At 39.2% G+C, this 23016-nt stretch overlaps 1 protein-coding gene across 3 annotated transcripts in view; it reads right to left on the bottom strand.

The window, feature by feature from the left end:
- The window catches only part of Cog1 (conserved oligomeric Golgi complex subunit 1), a 105431-nt gene that overhangs the window by 55142 nt on the left and 27273 nt on the right, over positions 1-23016 (bottom strand). For all 3 annotated transcript variants that reach the window (XM_075378968.1, XM_075378961.1, XM_075378974.1), the window contains exons 6-8: positions 14802-15018; positions 10031-10205; positions 7054-7219 (exon numbers count right to left, since the gene is read on the bottom strand). In XM_075378968.1, the coding sequence (XP_075235083.1) occupies positions 7054-7219; positions 10031-10205; positions 14802-15018 (558 nt within the window). The remainder of the gene's footprint in view (positions 1-7053; positions 7220-10030; positions 10206-14801; positions 15019-23016) is intronic.

The following is a 23016-nucleotide window of genomic DNA, read 5'->3' on the forward strand; positions in this document are numbered from 1 at the left end:
ATTACAGAAGAATATACCTAAGGTTTAAACTTATTCTCTCTAATCCCAAAATCCTTTTCTTATCCTTGCAATGTTTTTAAAACACCTACTACATTAATATAACAAGGAATTCTCCAAAGGGATAATGGTATTATTCAATATCATGCTTGATAAAATTTCATTACATAATTTTGTACAATCATTTATTTATGGTGGTAATGTGTAAATAAGAATTTGGATGATTTCTATCACGGTTTAGTGAATGAATTCATGATCACATTAAATAATTTTTTTCTGATAAAGCCTGTAAAATCAAATCTTAATTGTATTAGATAAATCATTCCTCCTATAATAGGATATGTAGAAATAAAATTAATTTTTATTAATTAGGTAGGGATTCAAATTTAATTAATGTATATAAAAAGGTAAAAAAGCTTTTCATAAAGTAAATTCAACTTATATCAAATGTCTTTTCAGTAAAAATGCTAGTAATAAAAGAGAAGTAACTTATTAAAATTAACTTAGACCGAGTTGACTACAATTGCAGAGAGTGGCTGTTCCCTACGAGAATGAATAATATCAACCCTGTGGAAGCCGACCACCCTATCGGAAAGCCACCAAGGTAGCTAAGAAGCCAGAGGTGCTATTTGTGAACAGGGCGGAGGTCTCAAAGACCACGAGCCAAGAGCTTAAAAGGGACTTTCAGGTTGCTCTTCGCGGTAACCGGAAGGACCTTCGTATTAGGGACATAGTGGAGAACAGCAAAGGGCTAGTAGTGTTTGCTGACAATAAAGAGACTGTTCGAGTCATTACGGAGTCTCCGGCTGTTAAGAAGCTTGATGCCCCACGGTATCACGGGGGTTTTTGAATTAGGTGCTGGTCTCCACCAGAAGTTCATGTCGGAGGGACGAATCTTCTTGGATTTTGCATCCTGTCGCGTTAAGGAGTACTTTGACGTGCAGCGGTGCTTCAACTGTTGTCGTTTCGGCCATAGGGCCAAGTTCTGTAGATATGCATCGGTCTGCGTGCATTGTGGCGAGGAGGGTTACAAGCGTGTGGACTGTCCGCTAAAAAAGGAGGCTCCAACGTGCGTTAACTGTAAAAGGTTGCGCAAAAGTCATAGGCACTTGGTAAATAGCAAAGAGTGTGGTTGTTACTTGAGAGCAGTTGGGATGTATTTCAACTCTCTTGATGGTTAGGTTCGGTCAACTTAATGACCAGGGAGCCTATGCAGTCCAAGTAGAATTAGGTGAGGCTGTTGAGAAGCGGAGCCTCAATGTTCTCCTGCTACAGCATCTGTATGTGGTCAAGGGTGATCTGCCAGGTTTTTCAAGCTGGACTAAGTTTTACGTTGGTGATAGTAAATTCGCCGTTCTGTGCAGGAAGTCCATAGATAGTGTCTACATACGGCAAGCTTCTGACACGCATCATGTCGTTGTTAAGCTTGCTGTGACTGGTTTGGCCCTGGTCGTTGTGAGTTCGTACTTTCAGTACAGGGATCCCACTGAACAACATTTAGAAAGATGGGATAGAATTGTTAGGCTGGTAGCGGGTCGTCCTATTCTCAGAGGAGTTGATGCGAACGCCAAATCGCTTCGGCACAGTGGCTTCGGCAAATCGCTCACCGATTAACAGCGGTGAGTTAATCGAAGGTTTCATTGCGCAGCATCAGTTTGATGTTTTCAATAGTGCCGGCGAGTTGTCTACCTTTGCCGGTGCAGTCGGCTGCGGAGGGCCTTCCATGGTACCAATATTGATGTTACCATTGGTAAGGATATCCCTGGTAGGATTTTTAATTGGTCAGTAGTCGATGATTGCGAAACCGACTAACAGTTTTTGATTGGGTATGTGGGCTGCGTAATGTCTTTAGGACGGACGTTCCTGTTCAGCAGGGGCGCTTCCTGCACAGGCGGGAGGATTGGCCCAAGTTTTCTAAGATTCTTGCGGCCAGGCTGAGAGTTTTTACTCAAAGTCTGGACGAGGTCCCATTAGACGACCTGGCAGAGAATTTCTCTTCTGCGGTGGTGGAAGCCGCCGAACACTCAATTCCAAGAAGTACGGGTCGAGAAAGAGTTGCTGGATGGTGGACTCGGGAATTGACCGCGATGAAGCAGACTGTGAACCGGCTCAGGAGAGCCGCACAGCGTGCGGGTGATCCTGATCGGCGTGCAGTCTTGATTGTGGATTATCGTCGGAAGAGGAGCGAATAATTTCATAAGATTAGGTCTTCTAGACGAAATTCCTGGCGCTCTTTTGTTCAAGAGCAGGTGAATAAGGATCCATGGGGTGTTGTTTATCGAGTTCTTGGTCATACGCGGAAAAAGGCCAATCTTCTGCCGACGATGGGCTGCTGCTGTTCGAGGGCAATTCGCATGCCGAGATAGAGCTCAGAGCGACACAAGCATGTAAGGTGCTAAGGTTGTGGAGTCTTTAGCATAAGATGGTTTTCAGTGCGGAGAAAACCACTATGATGTTTTTGAAGGGCCGCCTAGCTGCAACCCGCCACCCGCGAGTTGTAATGGACGGCCTTCCAATTAGGTATGTCACCGTTCAGACGTATCTGGGTGTTATCCTTGATGAGAGGCTTCTCTTCAAGGAGCACCTCCAGTTTGTAGCGAAGAAGGCCATCGATGCTTTCTTCGGTGTTCGTAGAGTCACCATCCCGATTGGGGGTTGAATTACCGCACCATGCGAATTCTTTACAAAGGTGTCTTTGAGGCCATAATGTTGTACGCTGCGCCCGTCTGGGCCCATCGTTTGCAATTCCAATGTTATAGGGGCATTCTTTTACGAGCTCAGCATCTTTTTTTATTAGCTGTTGTCGGTGGCTAAGGACTGTTTCGCGAGAGGCAGTCACTGTGATTGCCGGCATGAAACCCCTAGATATTTTGGCTACGGACCGTAGCCAAAATAGCGGAATATCTCAAAGAAGGGAGGCCTTCTAATGTATGCGGGAAATTGAAGACCAAGGTTTTGACTCTTGGCAAGCTAGGTGGAACGATTCTTCTACTGGTGATACGCATGATATCTTTCCAAATGTTAGGGAGTTGCATGCTATTAGCTGGGTTTCCCCAAATCAATATTATTACTCAATTTCTTTTGGGACATGGTGCTTTTAGGGATAGTTTGGCTAGGTTTAGGTTGGTTGACTCCGGCTTGTGCCCGGAATGTAGGGTCGATTACACGGTGGACCATGTCCTGTATGTCTGTCCAAGCGTATGTATGAAGCTGAGCATACCAGAGTTAGTAGGGAACTTGAGAGAGTGAACTCCTTTTTGATCTGCGGGTCAACTGGAGGACTCGCAGAGGCTGGACAATTGTGGCTGGCTTCCTGAAATTCCTCGCCCAACGTAGGGCGGCCGAATGAATTTAGTAGAGTAGGAACATGGGTGGCTAGGGTCTGCCTGCAAAGTTTGATTGACCGATAGTAGGCACTTCGGCAGCGAGCCACGGTTAGTTAGATAAGAGGTGTCAATTGTTAAGTTGTTAAGCTGTCGGTGGAACTGCGGAACAACTTAACGTCCCGTTAAAGCCCAACAGTGCAAGGAATGGGGGGAGGTGATGTGGCGACCGGAACGTCGCTAGGCCGGTGTCTTCCCCTACAGGGTTGGGATGCCCTGCAAGCATCCTTTTAAACAACTTTCAAAAGTTGTTCGTCAAGGCAAAGCGATCTGTAGGATGCTGATTGTCCCGCCTTTTTCAGTAAGACAAGCTGCGGTTGCGATTCTTTCCAGTCCTTCGGAATCCATTGGTCGAGCAAAATGAGGCTAAAGGCCTCCAATACCAGAAATTTCGCTGCCTCAACTAAAAATCCGTGACTTCCACCAAACAACAATCAGGCCTTGAGCTTTTTTCTACCCTCATTCTCCTGTTAGTAGCAATCAATTCCTGGAGAGTGAATCTCAGAATACTTTCTGCGACTATCTTCTTCTCTCATTATGTCTTCACCATCAGGGAAGTATAATCCGATGCTGCTTCCAAGCTGATCATCTGTAATGGAAGCTTGTCAGCTTCCATCACCACAACTAAGCGTTTGGCAGCTTCTGGTAGCCTCCATCCCAAACGTCCTCGTTGACCTCAGCACACAAGTGTCTGCACTTATTCTCTTGGATAACACTTGTGGAGAGAAGTTGTTCTCGCAGCCCTCTCTGTCTACCACAGTGGTGTTCCTAGTGTTTCCATATGCAAGTCTGGATAAACAATAGTTTGAATGTCTCCTCAGCTCCAATAGCTTTGGAGATACTCTGTATAATCTCCGGTTCATCAGTCCCTGCATCTATATCTTTAATGTGAACAACCAACTTCTTGTCTTTCCTACTCTGGTAGCGCACCTCAACAGCTCTCCTTGTCCTGTATAATGGTTTTGAGGCCATCAGCGGCCTTAGCCTCACCTTTAATCCAATTTTCATTTCTTCATTGTTGACCTTTCAATCAACATCACTACTCCAACTTCCTGAACAGGGACTTTCTCCTTTACTGCCTTTGAGAGGTAGGCATACAATTTTCCAATTGCCTTGACTACCAGCATCTTACACTTAATATGCTCATGCTGCTTTCTCTTTTTGCCCTTATTGAACTATGAGGAAATGGATAGCAAAGGTTCACCCTTCCAAAGTAGTCCAGCAACCACTTTGAGGACATCTGATTTTGTTCCTGAGTAAGCCAAAAACCACCTTCTCAGACTCGCCCATTATCTTCTAGACTCCCCTCTCGATTGGATATATCCACTATTATGATGAACACAGCTCCAGTCTTGATTCCAAGGTCCTCACTTACTAGGACCTTCCCATCATATTTGTCTCTAATGAGCTTTGATCTCGTTTCCTTCCAGTAAATGTAGTAAACAAGGTGACATCTCCAATACTATCCTGCTGTAACAGGTCTTTTTCCCTGGCCAAATCATATATAAATACAGCAACATGTTCATTATCATACAGTGCTCCTTCATCTCTTAAAAGAACATCCCTACCTCACTAGGACGACATCTCTTCAAGACCACTTCTTCCAGTTTCAAGACCAGTCTTCCAGTTTTTTATCTGGGACACATTCTTCAACAAGTGCTTTAATGCCTGTTACATCAAGAGGAACATCAATTTTGGGTTGCTATTGTGTTCTTCCAGACCACAGCAGCTGTATTCTTATATTCGACTAACTCTTTAACTTACTTGGTTAGTTCAGTCACTCCCTGCTTGATTTCTTTGTAGTTTATCTATATATTTGCTTAGTCTGCTGGCATCAGGTTTAATCTGGAAGCCAGTTAAATGTAAGTATTGACAGTAGTCAAGCAGGAGTGGAGATTATGAGCTCTGAAGTCTATTGATGTAAACAATACATGGGGAAAGAGATAATACTTAGTTTGAAAATGGCATTTATATACTTATCAATTAGGAATCGTAGACTGAGTTTATGAAGAGGAAAAGGAATCTTTAAAACAAAAATTCTTCTAGTTGTTGACTTGTTTCCTACTTGTATGTTACCCAGTTTTTCATGTATATTGTCTGTAAGCTATGAAAAACGCATCACAGTGAAGAGCTTAGATCTATCTTTTCTTCTTATAACCTTTTGACTTCTGATCTTCTCTTCTTAAAGGGTGAAAGGATGGTACTATTGGGGGGGGGGGGCACTCATCGTTAATCTATAACTGATTAACTAATGGTTATTGGAATAAAATTATTGTTACTTTTAGATGTTAGAGAAATGAGTTTAGTCATTTTGCAGATACCACAATGGAATGAAGAGCCTTAACATAATAAATTGTGCTCTTAACATTCTATAAAGCTATGCTGGCAGCAAGAAAACACCAATAGTGCAGTCAACTTTGTGCAAATTTGTTGTAGGGGACAGCTGTACTCTTTTAATTTATAGTAGCTCAAGCAGAAGACATAAAAAAAACGTGATGGGCAATCCAAGCATTCTAAAAAAAATACTACCCACAAATTTAAAATCTTAAACTCAGAATACTTTCAAAATTACAATCTTTTTTCAGAATTTTTAATTCTTCATAGACTGTGAAGTTTTATGATTAGTTTACACTCTAAACAAAATGCAACCTTGTTTATTATCTAATGAATGTGAACAGCCATAAAAAAATGCAAAAATTAATCCAACAAAATATTGCTACATTCTTCTTCTGTTTATTCAGGAAATAATGTTATAGTTTTTACTACTTACAATGAGGAATTCTAAATTCTTATCTTATTTTATAAGCTCAAACAGTTAAGACCAGGAAACACTATTATTAAACTAATTTCATAGATCTGGAATTTTTGCTTTTAAGAGAGCGACAGTTACTTAAAATTTATAAATTGTAACTAGAAATAAAGTACCAAAAAAAAATAATAATTATTTTAAAAATGAGTAACAAGACTTTTTACATTGTTATTCATTTTTTCTTTTTAATTCAAAACATCATATCCAAGCACACATCCCTGAGGTATGCATCCCTGTGCTGGGAAGTGCTACCATAACATATTATTATAATAAAAGTATAAACATGCAATGCCAAACTAAAACCTCAGCAAAAAGAATTTTTATGAATACAATAGCATGCAGTATCTTTGAATATGATGTAATACCAAACAGAGCCTCTTTCTTTATCTGATCAGCCTCCAGAACCACCGTAAGGTATTACTTCAGAGATGAATGAGGATGACATGTATGAATGTAAATGAAGTGTATTCTTGTACAGTCTCAGGTCGATCATTCCTGAGATGTGTGGTTAATTAAAACACAACCACCAAAGAACACCAGTATCCACAATCTAGTATTCAAATCCATATAAAAGTAACTGCCTTCACTAGGATAAAATAGAGCCTAATTCTATAAAACTGTATTCTTTAATCATAGACTCATACCATGCAGGTACAAATCAATCAAACCATACATTGGAGCCACTAGGAACAAATCAATCAGCTAGGAACAAATCCGTATGCTATCATTTACAAAAAAGTCATAAAAATCACAGCTGAATTCCTGAAAAAACTCCTCACTAGAGACTTCAAAAGTTGGGAAAATATTTATTAATTTTAGCAGTAGCATAAAGAGGTTTAATGCTATAAACAAATTAAAAATAACCTGATTTGCATCCCTTAATCCTTGTAAACAGCGTAATGAACTCAATTTGTCAAGCAGAACCTTCCCAGACTGTCTTATGAGTTGTGTAACAGTAGTCAGCCAATCGGCAATAATTGTAGACATCTCATTTGGTGGCAGTGGCTCCAATGTACTCTCTGGAGAACACCTTCATTCACAAACAAATGAAACGCAAAGTTAAAAAATTTAAATGATTACAGAAATAACTTTTTCAACATTAAAAATTAATGAAGTCCAAAGTAAAAACTACAACAGAACCTGCTCTTAATATTAATGTTCAATTGCTCAATGCCACTTCTTTTACACCAACTTTTCAGGCTTAAAATAATGGTGTAGGCATTATATCATTTTTTCCTATCAAATGCCAACAATTTCCTAATATATGTTAATAAAGATGAACCACAGTTAACTAGTTCACTGAAGATGCTTCCTTATCTATAAACACTGAAAGTAAGCATAAAGATTTAGAGTAAATTGGAGGGTATCCAATGAACAAGCACAGTCAGATAAATAACCAAATCAATGTTCGAATACTTGTAAAAGTTCCTAAATCACATGATGGATAGTATAGGGATATAAGGTCTTTGTACAACTGGGCTAAATCAGATAAAATCCTTCACCACTAGACCTAACAAGCTTTTCAGGTTTTAGGAGTAGGAGATCTGGCTTTATCTGGTAAGCCATCTTAGCCAATAGTTTGGGCTTTTTTTAAAACTTATAGGTATTTTGGAAGAGATATTTACATTATTCCATAGGAAGCTATAACCCAATTGAGTCCCAGTAGAACTACTCTAAATGCTGACATGGCATCATACATGGAGCAGCTTACACACTCCAATGGTGTACCATTTTTCCCTTACAACGAGTAAGGGAAAAATGGAAACGTTTATAATCAAATCTCTCACAACAACGAAGGTGTCAAATCCTTTGAAATTTTGCTTGACTTCTGGCACAGTTTGGAGATGGTAAACTCTCAAAAACTCAAGTGTTTGAATGGGCCAAAAAATTTTGAAGCAGTAATAATCCAGTGGAGAATGAAATTCACAAATGTCATTTGTAGATCAGCATCAATGACGACAACATTCAGGCTGTTTTTCAACTTGTGGAAGGTGACCACCGCATAACTGTTGCTAAAACATCATTAGAAGTAGGCCTAAGTGTTAGGAGTGTGCATACAATGTTGTCAGAGACTCTTGGATAAAGTAAAGTCTCGGCAAGTTGAGTTCCATGTCTTCTCATCAAGGCACAAAGAAATATCCGAAAGACATTTCAGAGGCTTCTGAATCACTTTGAAGAAGGAGAGGCATTTTTGGACTGTATTGTAACTTGTGATGAAATGTGGGTCATCAATAGATCCTGTTGAGCAACATATCAAATTTGGAGTAGTGAAAAAGTGGCGAGGGGGAACCAATCAAAGCCAAGAAATGCTTATCAGCAGAAAAGTTCTGGGAACTATGTTTTGGGTGCTGCTGATTGATTTCCTGCAAAAACACAGGAAGGTAAATGTGGCATACTACTGCTAGTTGTTGGATGATGTTAGGGCTGCTTATCATAATAAATGATACCTGCAACCAATTTACAATCTTCCCATTCTCCACAGCAGTGAATCACCACATACAGCAGCTCAGACTTACAATAAATTCACTAAAATTCAATGTACACCGATTGAACACCTACCATACAGTCCAAACTTGTCATCAAGAGATTTTTACATGTTTGGTTTGCTCAAAGAAGCTTTAGAAGGGAAAAGATTTGAAGATGATGCCACAGTCAAACATTATATCTGCAATTGGTTGTTGGGGGAGCCATTTCATTTTTTTGATGAGATCAGGAAGCTACCTGTCTGGTGAAGAAAATATATTTCTGTAGAAGGAAACTATGTAGAAAAAAAAGGTAATTTATTTGTAATTTTATCTAATATCAATAAAGCTATGTAAACGAATTCTGGTTTATATCTGAATGACTCTTGTAATATACCTTGGTAATCTAACATCAGCTTAAGCTGTCTTACCATTCCTGTTAAATATAATTTCTAGATCTTTGAATACGAGCATTCACATTCTTTACAATTTTCTTTTTCACCACAAGTTTATTTTGTATTAAGTGTTTGCATGACAAAAGAAATTAAAAAAATTATCAACAAAAAATCACATTCTACGCTATAAATTTATTCCTTCTGACTATGGAAAGAAGCAGGATGATTTCTTGTGATTTTCTCAGAAAATGCAGTAAAATCTGAACCCAACGATTGCAATATCCTGAAATTTATGTTAATGACCTGGTTTTATCATCAGATGGGCCTAAAAATAATTAAAGTTTTTTTTTTTAACAAAAAGAAAATAATGTTAATTATTAACATAAATAATGTTTCTATACTTAATATTACATGAAGAAATCAAGTAAAAATATAATAAAATACTGTAAAAACAAGTAATTCAAATAAAAACAAATAAACTGCTTACTTTTATTTTCACTTTAAAGTATCTACTTAATAAAAATTCATTAGTTTAAAACAAACTTAGAAAAACTTCAGACATAAAAAATTGCACTCATTAATTGCAGTGTAAACCTGCATACTTCATAGTCTGAATATGGTACTGTGGACTGGAAGTAATTCACTTGTATGGGTGAAAATGATTAGCTGTACTTGACAAAATTAACTAAAACTATAGTTCAATATATAGCTGGCTCGTTAAAAAAATCTGGTAATTTCAATACAGTCCAAAGACAATAGTGATCTTTTTTAAGTAATTTTTAAGATTCTTTTCAGAAAGTGGGTATAATTTATGAAAAGATAAGGTAAGATTGTAAATATCAAATTAACAATAAAATTATTAAATCCTAGCAAAGCACTATTTTAACAAACATAACTTTAATCGACCCTTTTACAGGATCCTACTGCCTATACAATAATAAAAGCACTACTATTATTTTATAATATCTTAATCAGATTGATTACCTATAATTGTTAATTACCGAAGGTAAAAGATTATATAAATCACTTCCCTCAACTTTATTTTCCTTTTTATGCCATTCATCACTCGTTATAGTGTTAATCACAGGGACTGATTCTCTTCCAATAGTTTTCCTTATAGTTTTCCAAAGAACTCCATCTCCTGTATCACCGGGTGATTCTAAAATATTAAAATACAGAAACAATATTTAAAACTTTCAATCATTACTATGTCGTATATAACTGAGCTAAAATTAAATTAATAGTTAACAAAAATCACCTATTAACACAAATAATAAACAATACAAACCAATTTCTAAATAAATTTTTCTGTATCCACAGATTTCTCATAATTAATATCCTGTCAGATATATAATTACCTTTATTACATTTAAAAGCTAACAGTCATGATCAACAGAATTAAATATGTTTGTAAATTTAAACTAATGTTTCAAATTTACCTGTTCATTCATGTGCATGAGTTTATGTTTACATTTATAAAATAAAAAATTGTTTTACTAAGTACAAGGGTTATTTAATAATTAAAGAAATTTTTATTAGATGCTTTTACGGTGAATGTTAGTGTTGAGATTCTTGGGGACTTGCTGCAAAGGAATCTTTGTCTTGATGCTGAAGCCAATATTCTTAAATTTACCATTAAATTTCTTGCCTTGCAGTGCCTCCTTGAGGATCAAAAAATTCAGAACTATATGGGGCAATTCAGAACTATATGGGGGGGGGGGGTTAGGTAGTACTTCTCAACGCAATTTGTCCAAGGTTTCTCAAATTATCTGAGCTGTGAGGCTTGGCATTATCATGAAGCAAAACACTACCTTTGTGCTGAGAGTCAGGGGCTTTTTTCAACACCGTTGGCTTCACTTTGTTGGTAAGGATGTCGCACAATATGTACTGTTTATTGTTCGCTGATCTAGAAAATTAATAAAAACCCATGCCTTTTGCATCCCAAATGTCATCATGATTTTTGCTGCTGATGTTCAGGATCGGAATTTTTTTCAAGACTCATGTACTTCCATTCCAAATTCTGTCTTTTAGATTTCGGTTCGTATTAGTGAAAACATGTCTTATCACAGGTAAAATATTTTGCAAAAAAACATCATTTTCCTGCTGACACTGTTGTTTCAGCTCTCTGGACGTGCAAAGTCTTGTCTCCTTAAGTGATCTGTCAACTCTCTTAAACCCAACTTGTGCTTGTTTTGCAGTACTTGAGCGTTGTTGGTAATAATGTTTTGAACTGACCTCTCAGTTACTAGTAATTTTTCAGCTAAAATCTTAATTGTAACTTGTTGGTCTTCTTGGATGAGAGATTCTATGAGAGTCTGTGCTGAGTAACTTCAATTGGATGTCCAGAACAGTACTTGTCAGTTACTGAAATTTGACTGTCTTTTAATTTTTCTAACTGCTTGAAAATATCTCTGTGATTTATATAACTTTGTCCATACTGTTTGTTCATAACAAAAGTAAATGTTAACTGGTTTTTCACCTTTGAAAAAATGTATCACAGCACACTGTTCAACTAATTTGCAAACTTCAAGAGGTCTTGCCATCGTAAAATGAGATTTTGAGGTTGTTGTAAACAAAACAATTTTACTCAAACAACTGATCAAGATTCATCAAAGGTTACCAACTTTCTGTTGTGAAATTATCATAACCCCCTTGTCAACTAATTTACCTTCACAGCTATTTGAGTCTTTAATTATTGAATGACTCTAGTTCAAAAGCATGTTTGAAAATTTTATACATTTTTTTCTGAAATAAATAACATTTATTACAATTTTTATTATTACTGTTTGTTAGCAGCCAAAATTATATAATTTTTAAAGGTATAATTCAGCCCTTGTTTAAGCACCACTTATCTGAAGACTGAATCAAAAATAAATAAATCATTAAAACAGGTTATATTAAAGATATAACATTTTTTACATTCACACTACTTTGCCCTGATTAAGTTATTTAACAGGACTTTCAAAAAATTTAAAAAACACAGCATCATGTAATCAGAAATATATAGTTCTCAACATCTGTGAATTTGATTTATAAAATATCAAAAATTTTTTTTAACAGCAATGAGTTGCATAACTTTTCCGACTTTGTGGGGGAATCTTCCCACTTCTTCAAAATTATTTTTCAATTAAAAATTTATAGGCATCAATATCTAAAATTTATCCACACACATACATTGTTTTGGTATAGGAAAGTCACGTTACTAAAATTTCAAACTTTTATGGTCACTGAAGTTTAGAAAATATGAACAATAATTGAAACTTGTTTCCTTCCACATTTCTAATCTTTAAGAATACTAATTTATTTAATCATTACAGAATTAATAAAAATCATGTTTCAAATACTTCAGGGAAAAAATGGTTTTCAAATACGTATTTGCAATATTACAAAATAAAAGGCATAAAAGGTAAGAAACAAATCTATTATTGTTTGAACTGTTTATTTTACGAATATATGACACCCCAAATATTTGTTACCTTTGAATCTCCCCTATGATTTTTAAAAGATTCAATGCCCAATGTAATATTATATTATTACAATCATTTCATAGAAGTCATACTGACAAATTTCAAATTTCTATATCATGCTGTTGCTGAAATATTAATTGAAATAGAACTCACCATACTATATAAACAGATACTACACATTAATTTTTGTAAGCAGTACTTTAGCAATGTTCCAGATCTAAAATATTTCCTGAATCATTTATATATCTTAATAGATATTTTGATATGATAGCACTATCTCTACTATATTTTATAAGTCAGAAAAATAATAAATAAATGACAATTAGGTTATACTGCATTTACTCGCATAATCTTCGCTCTTGCATAATTTCTGCACCTAACTTCTTAAGGCTATTTTCTGTATTTTTTAACCCTCTCATAATTTTCACAGAGCTAACATTTTCATAAAACAGCAGTATTCCTAGAAAACAATTAATTACCGTAAAACTGGCAATGCAGTGAGTCTTCACATTCCATTGAGGTTCATCAACAAAAGAAGGAGCTTGCTGTACAACCATGTCGTGTGAATCTGATCACTTCCTTTCCCACTTCCACTTAGCAGTTCATGAAATCAATAAGCCTTAAGTTATGAAAGTATGTTTCATTAACAATGTCGAAAGTAAAATATAACAGCTACATTGTGGCTTTCATACTTCACATGAAAGATTGTGAACCAAGCTTCTGAGAGGGAATTTAGTGTTTCAGATCTCAAGTGAACCTATTGGTGAAAACAAGAACCATTAAAAAAAGCAAAAAATTTTTACTGTCATTTTAAGGGCCCAAAAAGTGGAAAATATCCAGAACTACAGCATGAACTTCTTTATATGCAGGAATTATGTAACAAGGCAATCTCATCAACCACAATATGTTGCAATATTATGCAGGGGAAATCGCATGTACTAAAGGAATTCAAAGCCCAAGTTCCAAGCAAGTAGGGGATGGGATTAGTGCTTCATGAGAAGGAAGAACTTGTCCCTCATAAGACATACAGCTTTATCCCTGAAATGCCCAAGATTACATAGAAAAAGTGGTTGTTTTACATCAACATGTCAATAGAGTACATCAAATAAACAGATATCTGCTGTCACAAATCAGCAATGCAGACCACACCTCGTGTACTATGACATGTCAAGCAATACCTCAATAGAAGAAAAAGGTGTGTCAAGTGTGCCGATAATTATGTTGGTGCAGAAAAATAGCGTTCCAGTTTGATGCTAGCAATTACTACTGAAGAGAGCAAATTGCCACCTTAGTCATTTTCCAGAGTTCAACTATAACTAAAGGGTTAGTTTTCTGCTGCATGTTGTGGCACAGGATAAAGAGAGAATGATTAGTGGAATGATACTGGATTGCGTTGAAAAAAATTTGTAATTAATGACCAGGTGGGTGCAAGTTTTGCCTGAAGTCTCTTTTTATGTTGGGTAGTTTCCGCAATCAAATGGTAAAAGTTCAGCTCTAATCAAGTAAAAACGGACATGGTCATGATTCCTGGCAGATTAATATCAATGTTACAGCCCCTGGATATATTAGTCACAAACCTTTCAAGGGACATATATGTCAGTTGTATTCAAGATGGATGTCCAAAAATAAACAAGGTACATGCCAGGAGTAAAAATTAAAGGACAACATTAAATATGATGAGTGAATGGATCCTGATTTCCAGGATGTAAATTTCACTTGGCATCACTGAAAACAGTTTCAAAAGAACAATGATATTAAATGAACTTTACGGCATTGAGGATGATGCCTGCTTTGCCAACCGATTCACAGATGATTTAATAATGAGGTCAGAGGGCAGGGCCAATAACAGTGATAATGATAGTGATTTTTAAAGTAAGAAATCATACTTGGGCTTTGAATGCTATACGTATTGACCCAGTAATAATACAACTAACATAATAATGCACAATTACAATAAAACATAATGTTACTTTTGTTTTTCATTTCAGGCTACCAAACATTGCCACTGTTACTACACAATTATCACGACTGCATTCAATTTCTTCATTAAATCTGGCTATTTAAGTGTAATATTTTATAATATTTAGTGTATAAACAAAGTTCATACATATAATGTTTTAATGTTTTTTTATTTCTTGCATAATTTATGCAACCTATTTCAAGACAATTTTTCCCATTAAAAAAGTGCGAAAAATACACGAGTAAATACTTTAACAAATATTAAAATACTGCAACAACTAGGATAAAGAGGAATGCATTATATTTTATGAATATAGATATTTTTTTACCAATGAAACACGAGTACAATGTCATCAAGGTTGATATTATAATTGTATGGCTATTAGTAAACCTAGTTTTAGTAACAGAAGCATCTTCAGTTAACTGCAAAGGACTGGCAACCATATTTTGAAGAGCACTTGTTCGAAAAGACAGAAAATAATGAACTAACTTACTTGAAGACATTCTTTCTAGTAATGCCACACTAATAAAACAACCACATGCTGACTGAAACAGAAAAAAAACAAATTATGAGTAAATAAAATTAAAAAAATTAATAATTTATTTCAGTATGCAATGAAAGTAACAAATATTCATAAAAAAATCTTACTCAAGACAGTTACACAAATCAGAAAGAAAATGTTAATTTTAAATAAGAAAATTTAATAATACCAAATAGCATTTTAGTCTAATATAAAAAAAATTGTACTAATTTCTATACATTACTTTAAATCTAAATATCAAAACAATAGCAGGAAAACCATTTTTTTTCTTTTTTAATGAAAATAAATTATAATATATTTTTAGTAAAAGGCAGTATTTTTTTTGTCTTCAGTCACTTGACTGGTTTGATGCAGTTCTCCAAAATTCCCTATCTAGTGCCAGTCGTTTCATTTCAGTATACATGTTACATCCTATTATCTCTAACAATTTGTTTTACATATTCCAAACACTGCCCGCTTGCACAATTTTTCCCATCTACCTGCCTCTCCAATATCAAAGTGACTATTCCAGGATGCCTAACATGTGACCTATAAGTAAGTCTGTCTCTTCTTTTAACTATATTTTTCCAAATGCTTCGTTCTTTGTCAATTTGGCGCAACACCTCTGCAATTGTCATTTTATCCACCAATCTGATTTTTAACATTCTCCTACATCACCACACTTCAGAAGCTTCTAATCTTTTCTTCTCAGGTACTCCGATTATCCAAGTTTCACTTCAATGTAATGCTACTTGAAACATATACTTTCAAAAATGTTTTCCTGAAGTTTAAATTAATTTTTGATGTAAGCATATTATATTTCTGACTGAAATCTCATTTTGCCTGTGGCTTCGGCATTTTATATCACTTTATATCATTTTATATCTTCGTCCATCTTTAGTAATTTTACTTCCCAAATAACAAAATTCTTCTACCTCCATAATCTTTTCTCCTCCTATTTTTATACTCAGTGGTTCATCTACATTACATTATTTTGTTCTTGTGTATTTTCATGCGGTAGTTCCTTCATACGCCTTCATCCATGCCATTCATTGTTTCTTGAACATTTTTTTTACTCTCAGCAAGAATTTCTATATCATGAGCAAATCATAGTATCTTTATCTTTTCACTTTACACTGTTACTCCGAATCTAAATTGTTCGTTAACATCATTAACTGCTAGTTATATGCAAAGATTAAAACGTAACAGTGATAGGGAATATCCTTGTGGACTCCCTTTTTTATTACGGCTTCTTTCTTATGTTCTTTGATTATTACTGTTACAGTTTGGTTCCTGTAAATGTTAGCAATTGTTCTTCTATCTCTATCCTAAATTTTTTTAAAAGCTGAAATTTTATTCCAGTCTACATTTTCAAATGCCTTTTCTAATTCTACAAATACCATGTATGTTGGTTTGTAATGTGAGTGCTAAAATTGCTTCCCTTGTCCATATACGTTTCCTGGTGTTATAAGAAGACCATATTGGTCTTCTTATAACACTTCTACTCTCCTCTCAATTCTTCTGTACAGAATTCTAGTGAAGATTTTTGATGCACGAGTAGTTAAACTAACTGTTCCGAATTCTTCACATTATCTGCCCTGGTTTTCTTTGGTATCATGACAATAACACTCTTTTTGAAGTCAAGCAGAACTTCCCCTCTTTCGTAAATATTGCACCAGTTTGTGTAATTTATCTATTGCTTCCTCACCTGCACTGTGCAGTAATTCTCCAGGTATCCCTTCTGTCCCAGGAGCCTTTCTCTCGTTCAAATCCTTTACTTCTCTATTGAATTCAGATCTCAGTATTGTATCTCCCTTTTCATCCTCTTTGACTTTCTCATCTTCCTATATAACACCAGTTTCTAATTCATTTTCTCTGTATAACTGCTCAATATATTCCAACCACCCCTATCAACTTTTCTTTCGTATTATAAATCGATGTACCATCTTTGTTTAACACATTGTTAGATTTTAACTTATGTACCACAAAATTCTACTTAACCTTCCTATACACTCAGTCTATTTTATCAATGATCATTTTTCTTTTCACTTCTGAAGACTTTTCTTTAATCCACTCTTTGTTCCCTAATTTGCACTTTCTGTTTATAACATTTCTTAATTTTTGATAGGTCCTTTTGCCTTCTTCGGCACTAGCATTCTTATACTTTCTATGCTCATCCATCAGCTGCACTATATCCTCTGATATCCAAGGTTTTCTACCAATTCTCTTTGCTCTGCCTAAGTTCGCTTCTGCTGATTTAAGAATTTCATTTTTAATATCCTTCCATTCTTCTTCTATATTTTCTACTGTATCTTTTTTACTCAGTGCCTGGTGTTCCAGTTGGTGCTGCTTGCTTAAGCTGTGATGAAGCAATCCGGGGGAGATTGCTTGGAACACTTGGTTGGTTTGCCAAGGACTTGGTGGCTGTTGACCCCTTCCAGTCAAGAAGGTCAATCGGCAGATCTTCGCAGAAGCCCTGGTCCTCTGCAAAGGAGGTCTCGGAGGTTTCCACAGAGAAGGTACTGTGCCCTCGTGAAGCGGATTGCACAAAAAATTCAGCCGAAACCTCTGTCACGAGTTGTGTGGGAAAGGCTGTGAGCAGAACAGCACAAGGAGTGTGCAGCAAAGAGGGGCAAGCCTAGCCCGAAGGGGAAGTCCCTATGAAGTCAAGGGAAGTGGAGGATGGCGGTGTAGTGATCAGCCCTAGGTGAGAAGCAAGTGAACTCCAGGTCTGAAAGTTTAGGGCAGATTGAATGGATGCGGTCAGAATGGACCAAAATCAACTCTAAAAAGGAGTTGAGTGTCCTTGGAGATTTGGCAGCTTGTCAACTCCTATTTAAGTCAATATGCATTGTTGGTCTCGCATCTGGCATTAAAATGTGAGGGACACCAAGATGCCAACCTTGCCTTGGACTCGGTCGTTCCACGGCTGTAGGGCAAGGTGGACCAGGTTGTGGAGGAAGTCAGGGGCTTTAAGCTGGTAATGGGTGAGGCTCAAGGTGAACTCCACAAATCTATAAAATGGGTGGAAATCTATAAAAAAGCCAAATCTATAAAAAGCCTGTCCCCTTTGTCTCTGTGACTGCCGCGCCTGCGCCTAAACGGATTGGTCCACCGCTAAAAGTTCAGGTGCAGGCGGAAATTAAGCGGGCTACCGTTAAAGTGATTTCGCTAAAACCTGGTCCGGGGGCTTCGTCGTTAGCGACGGAGCTAACCCTGAAGAAGGTCCTGGATCTGCAGAGGCAAAAGATCCAAGTCTCCCGGGTTACTAAAACAAGGGACCACGGTGTCATCTTGGAAGTCATAAGTGAGCGGCAGGTGAGGCAGCTGCTGGAGGCCGACGTTCTGACAAGGAATGGGCTGAAGGCTCAGTTGCTGGCCGAGCAGAAGCCGCAGATATTACGATATGCCAAGGGCGACAAGGGTGGATGAGCCCATGCACAGGCAAAATTCTACATGGATTTCCTTAGGGAAACCAAGGTGGTGAGGTAGCTGGGGAAGAAGGAAGCCCCAAAGAGTCACTGGGTGTTGGAGGCCTCGCCAAAGATCCGGTAGGTCTTGGTGGCCGATGGATGTCTGTTTATGCGGTAGACCTCATGTAGGGTTGTCGACCATATAGAGGTTCACCCGATGGTATAAGTGTCAGGGCTTTGGTCACACCTCTCTCCGCTGCAGAGCGCAGTCGGAGATGTGTGATCACTGTGATCTTCCCGGGCACAGGGCAGCCAACTGCCCTGCCTAGTGCACACCACCTGTACCTTGGTGAAAGGCAGCAATGCTGGACACCTGGACGGGGGTAGGCAGTGCAGGGCGTATGATATTGCACGGGCAGGAGCTGTAAAAAACACAACTTATGGCAATGCCCGAATTGGAGGTAGCCTTTGAGGACAGACTCCACCATGTTCAACGTTTGTGCCTGGAGCAGTTGAATCTGCAACATGTCCGGGCGGCCACCAGTGAAGCCATGAGGCTCCTTGAGGAGTACAAACTCGACGTCCTCTTGGTCCAGGAGCCGTACGCAGTCGGGGGCAGGGTGGTCGGCTTCCACGGGGTGGATGTTATTCATTCTCATGGGGGAAGGCCGCTCACCGCGGTCGTGGTTGGCTCAGATTCATAAGGTGTTTTTGGATGCCCCAATGGTCGGATGAGCAATTCACCGACGTGCGAGTAACAAGGGGTACGCTCGATTTCGTACTAGTGTCGGGATACTTGGATGAAGTATCGATGACTTGCTGGCGAAGTTGGGCAGGTTTGTGGACGGTCTCCCGGGCACCAGAGTGCTGGTTGCTCTGGACTCTAATGCCAAGTCTCCCGCCTGGGGTTCACCACTCACTGACTCCAGAGGCGCTGGTCTCGAACAGTTCGTAGAATTTCTACTTGAAACTCTTACCAGGAAATCTCTACTTCATTAATGATTCAGAACAACCGCCAACATTCTCTTTCGAACTGGGAGAAAGTTACATCGACGTCACTTTGGTGACGGGCGACTTGCTGCAAAGTACAAGTAGTTGGAATGTCTGGCTCGAGGCCAGTCTGAGCGAACATAGGCTTATAACATACAAGATCGTTTACGGAGGCAGTCTAAGAGCTTCAGATTTGGGTAGCTATAACCTAAGGGGCCTGTATCAGCACAGGCAGCGGCGCGAGTGCGCAGCTGCCTTGCAGGAGTTGGAATGGTGCATGGAGCACAGAGAGAAGGTGGAATTGATGGCTGAACAATTCGGCCGGGCTATCAAGACTGGCTGCGATAGAGTCCTACGGCGGCCTCAGCCAATGGACGGACTCTTAGGTAGTGGCCAATTCACTGATCGGGAAGTGCTTGGAGCCCTCATGACCGCTGCTTCCGGGGAGCCATCTGTTAAACGCAGGCGGAAAACCGGGAAAAAGTGGTGGTCCTCTGACCTTAGCGTGCTATGCGCAAGAGTTACGTCCGCTAGAAGATACCAGTGTCGCCCCTTAACGGGGATTATCGTTGATGACACACGCGCGCTGAGCGTCTGCGGATCTACTGGCGCGCCCGTAATGAGTATTTTCATGCTATCAACAAAGCCAGACTCAAGTTATGGCAAGACTCCATGCGCGTGTTGCAGTGCAGCCCCTGGCAGAATCATGTTACCGGCCAAAGCCACTGCACATGCTGTCCATTGTTCGATGCGGGTTTTGTGGTCGTGAACATACTTTAACATCTATGGCAACTTACCGGACGTTCCTGGATAGTCTGTTTCCAGATGCTCCGGAGAGTGAAGCAGACGTCGGCGTTAGGGCGGGGGCTACGCCCTTCCCACGCGTACGGACTGTGGATCCCGTAGATATATATAAACCGAGTGGTTTCTCGAATGGCACTGAAAAAGAAATTAACCAACTTGATCCGAATATATTATACCATCTGCTGCGTCATACGAGAGGCGCTTGGCAGGCTGTTCATGGGGTGCCTTAGTTGGGGCTGCTTCCCGACTTGTTGGAACGTGGCTTTGGTGAGGGTACTGCTAAAACCAGGAAAGGATCCTAGTGAGGTCGGTAGTTATCAGCATCTTGACGGTAATCGGCAAGCTGCTTGAAAGGCTGGTTGTGGAACGGCTCTGGGAAAGCATTGAGGTGAACTGTTTTCTAAATCAAGACCGGTATGGCTTCACGAAAGGGGTTGGCATCGAGGATTGCATCTTAAATGCTCTTGCCGAGATGGAAAGCGCCGGCTGTAAATATGTTTTGGCAATTTTTATAGACAGAGAGTCAGCATTTCCTTTCTTGTGTTGGAGTTCTATCCTCTATGAGTTGTCTCATATGAATGTATGAGTTGCGGAACGCCGCAATGTTCCCGTAGCCCTGCAAGCCATAGTACGTAACGAGTTGTCTGATCGAACGGCTCTGTTTAAGGATGCGCAACTAGTTGTGGAAAAGTCCGTCACCAGGGGAAGCCCGCAGGGCTCTGTTCTCGGTCCCTTGCTGTGGAACCTGGTATTTGACGGATTTTTGGGACTTACATTCCCGGAAGTGGTCATGGCCCAGCTTTCACCGATGACTGTCTCTTGTTAGTTCGTCGTAACTCATGATCTCAGCTGGCAGACCGAACGCAGGCGGCTTTGTCAACCGCAGAGGGCTGGATGGGCAGTCAAAATTGAAAGATTTCTGGGTCCAAGAAGTTTAAGCTTCTCAAGGGTGCAGAAAAATTATCGTGTAGTCGAAACCCCCACATTAAATATAAAGGCTGTATAATCAGCCGAGTGAGAGTTCATAAGTACCTAGGTGTTTTTTTTAATGAGAAGTTTCTGTTTAGCAATCACATTAGGCAAGCAGCGACAGACGCCGTCTCAGTGATGCATAAACTGAGGAGGATTGCTCGGAAAGACTATGGGTTGTCTGGCTGTCAAATGTACATGGTGTACCGAGGTGTCTTCGAAGGTATGACCTCTTACGCGGCGTCCGTTTGGGCGCATAGAGTGCAAGGAAATCGAGTATTTATTCAAAAGTTAAAGAGTGCCTAGCGCAGAACCTTAATTGTATGCACTGGTATTTTTAAAACAACCTCCTACGAGGCTACCTGTATGGGAAAGGCTCCCCAATCGATTTAGTGGTGAAAGTTCAGCCGGCTATGTGGAAATTGCGAAGAGGCAGGGAGGCCGAGGCATTTGGGATGCGGTTTCGGACCGGGCCAGTACCGAAGCAAAACGGTGATCTCAATGCACCGAATCTAAATTTCGTTCAGTTGCCCACCTCCCGTCTGCGGATGAGGCTGCACAGTCTCGCGATGGACGCATGGCAACTGGAATTGAACACCACGACTAAGGGAAGATCCCTCTACACGTTTCTATGGGATCTAGGAGGATGGTATGCTTCGAGTTAGTTTTTAAGGGCAACGGGTGCTCAGGTGCTCACCAACCATGTTAATTTGAACCAATACCTGTTTCGGTTCCACCTGGCAGCTGATAAATTGTGCGTCTGCGGGTGAGGTCAAGTCAAATGAACATCTGATGTCTGACTGCCTTGTTCTTGGTGTGGGGGGGCAGAAACCGGGTCACGCAGGAACTTAGAGGTCAATGGGAAAATCGGCCTCACAAGCGGCGAGTCAATGTGGTGAGAGCCGCATTGTCGAACCGTGTAAGAGTTCCTTGATGCGGTTACAATGTTCAACCGACATCAGTAGTTTACTTTAGGGAAAGACTCCTACCGCACTGCTGTCGGAAGCTAACCTAGAGATATATGGCTGACTACCAGCCAATTAAGGTTCCAATCGCTTTAATATGGTAGGCAGGTGGTTGCTGTAATTCATCGACCTGGGCGTGGCAGCGAATTGCCATCTAGACGAAGTAAATTTTAATTAATGGATGTCATATATTTTTTAGTAGTTGACGGGATGCGCCTACCCATTTTGGTAAATATTTGACAAGTGAGAGGTTGGGACACGTAAGCCGGTGGTGTATGGCACCGCGCTAGTCTGCTCACGCTGTTAGGTAAGCTGTAGGAGCTATTTAGGACACTAATCGCTAAATGTTTCGTGGTTCAGTAACCGATTGTGGCACAGACATTCGGTCTTACGCTTTACGGCGACCGAATGGGGTGGTGGCGGAGAAATGCCAAACAAACCAATTATCACAAAAATTACTCAAACCTCAATGTTCCCGTAGCCCTGCAGGCGTGGTAAGTGACTATTTGTCTAACCGTACGGCTCTGTTTAAGGATGCGCACCTAGTTGTGGAAAACTCATCACCAGGATAAGCCCGTAGACTTCAGTTTTCGGTCCCTTGCTGTCGAACCTGATATTCGATGGATTTCTGGGATTGAAATTCCCAGAAGGGGTCACGGCCCCGGCTTTCGCCGATGACTGTCTCCTGTTTGTTCGTGATAATTCACAACCAAAGCTACAAGACCGGGCGCAGGCGGTTTGTCAACTGCAGAGGGCTGGATGGACATGCAAAATTTAAAGATTTTTTGTGCCCAAGACGAAATGTATGCTTTCAAGGGTGCAGGCAAATTATCGTACAGTCGTAACCCCCATATTAAGTACCGAGGTGTCTTTAAAAGTATG

Source organism: Lycorma delicatula, chromosome 1, assembly GCF_047948215.1.
Source record: "Lycorma delicatula isolate Av1 chromosome 1, ASM4794821v1, whole genome shotgun sequence".
In the NCBI taxonomy this organism is placed as follows: Eukaryota; Metazoa; Arthropoda; class Insecta; order Hemiptera; family Fulgoridae; genus Lycorma; species Lycorma delicatula.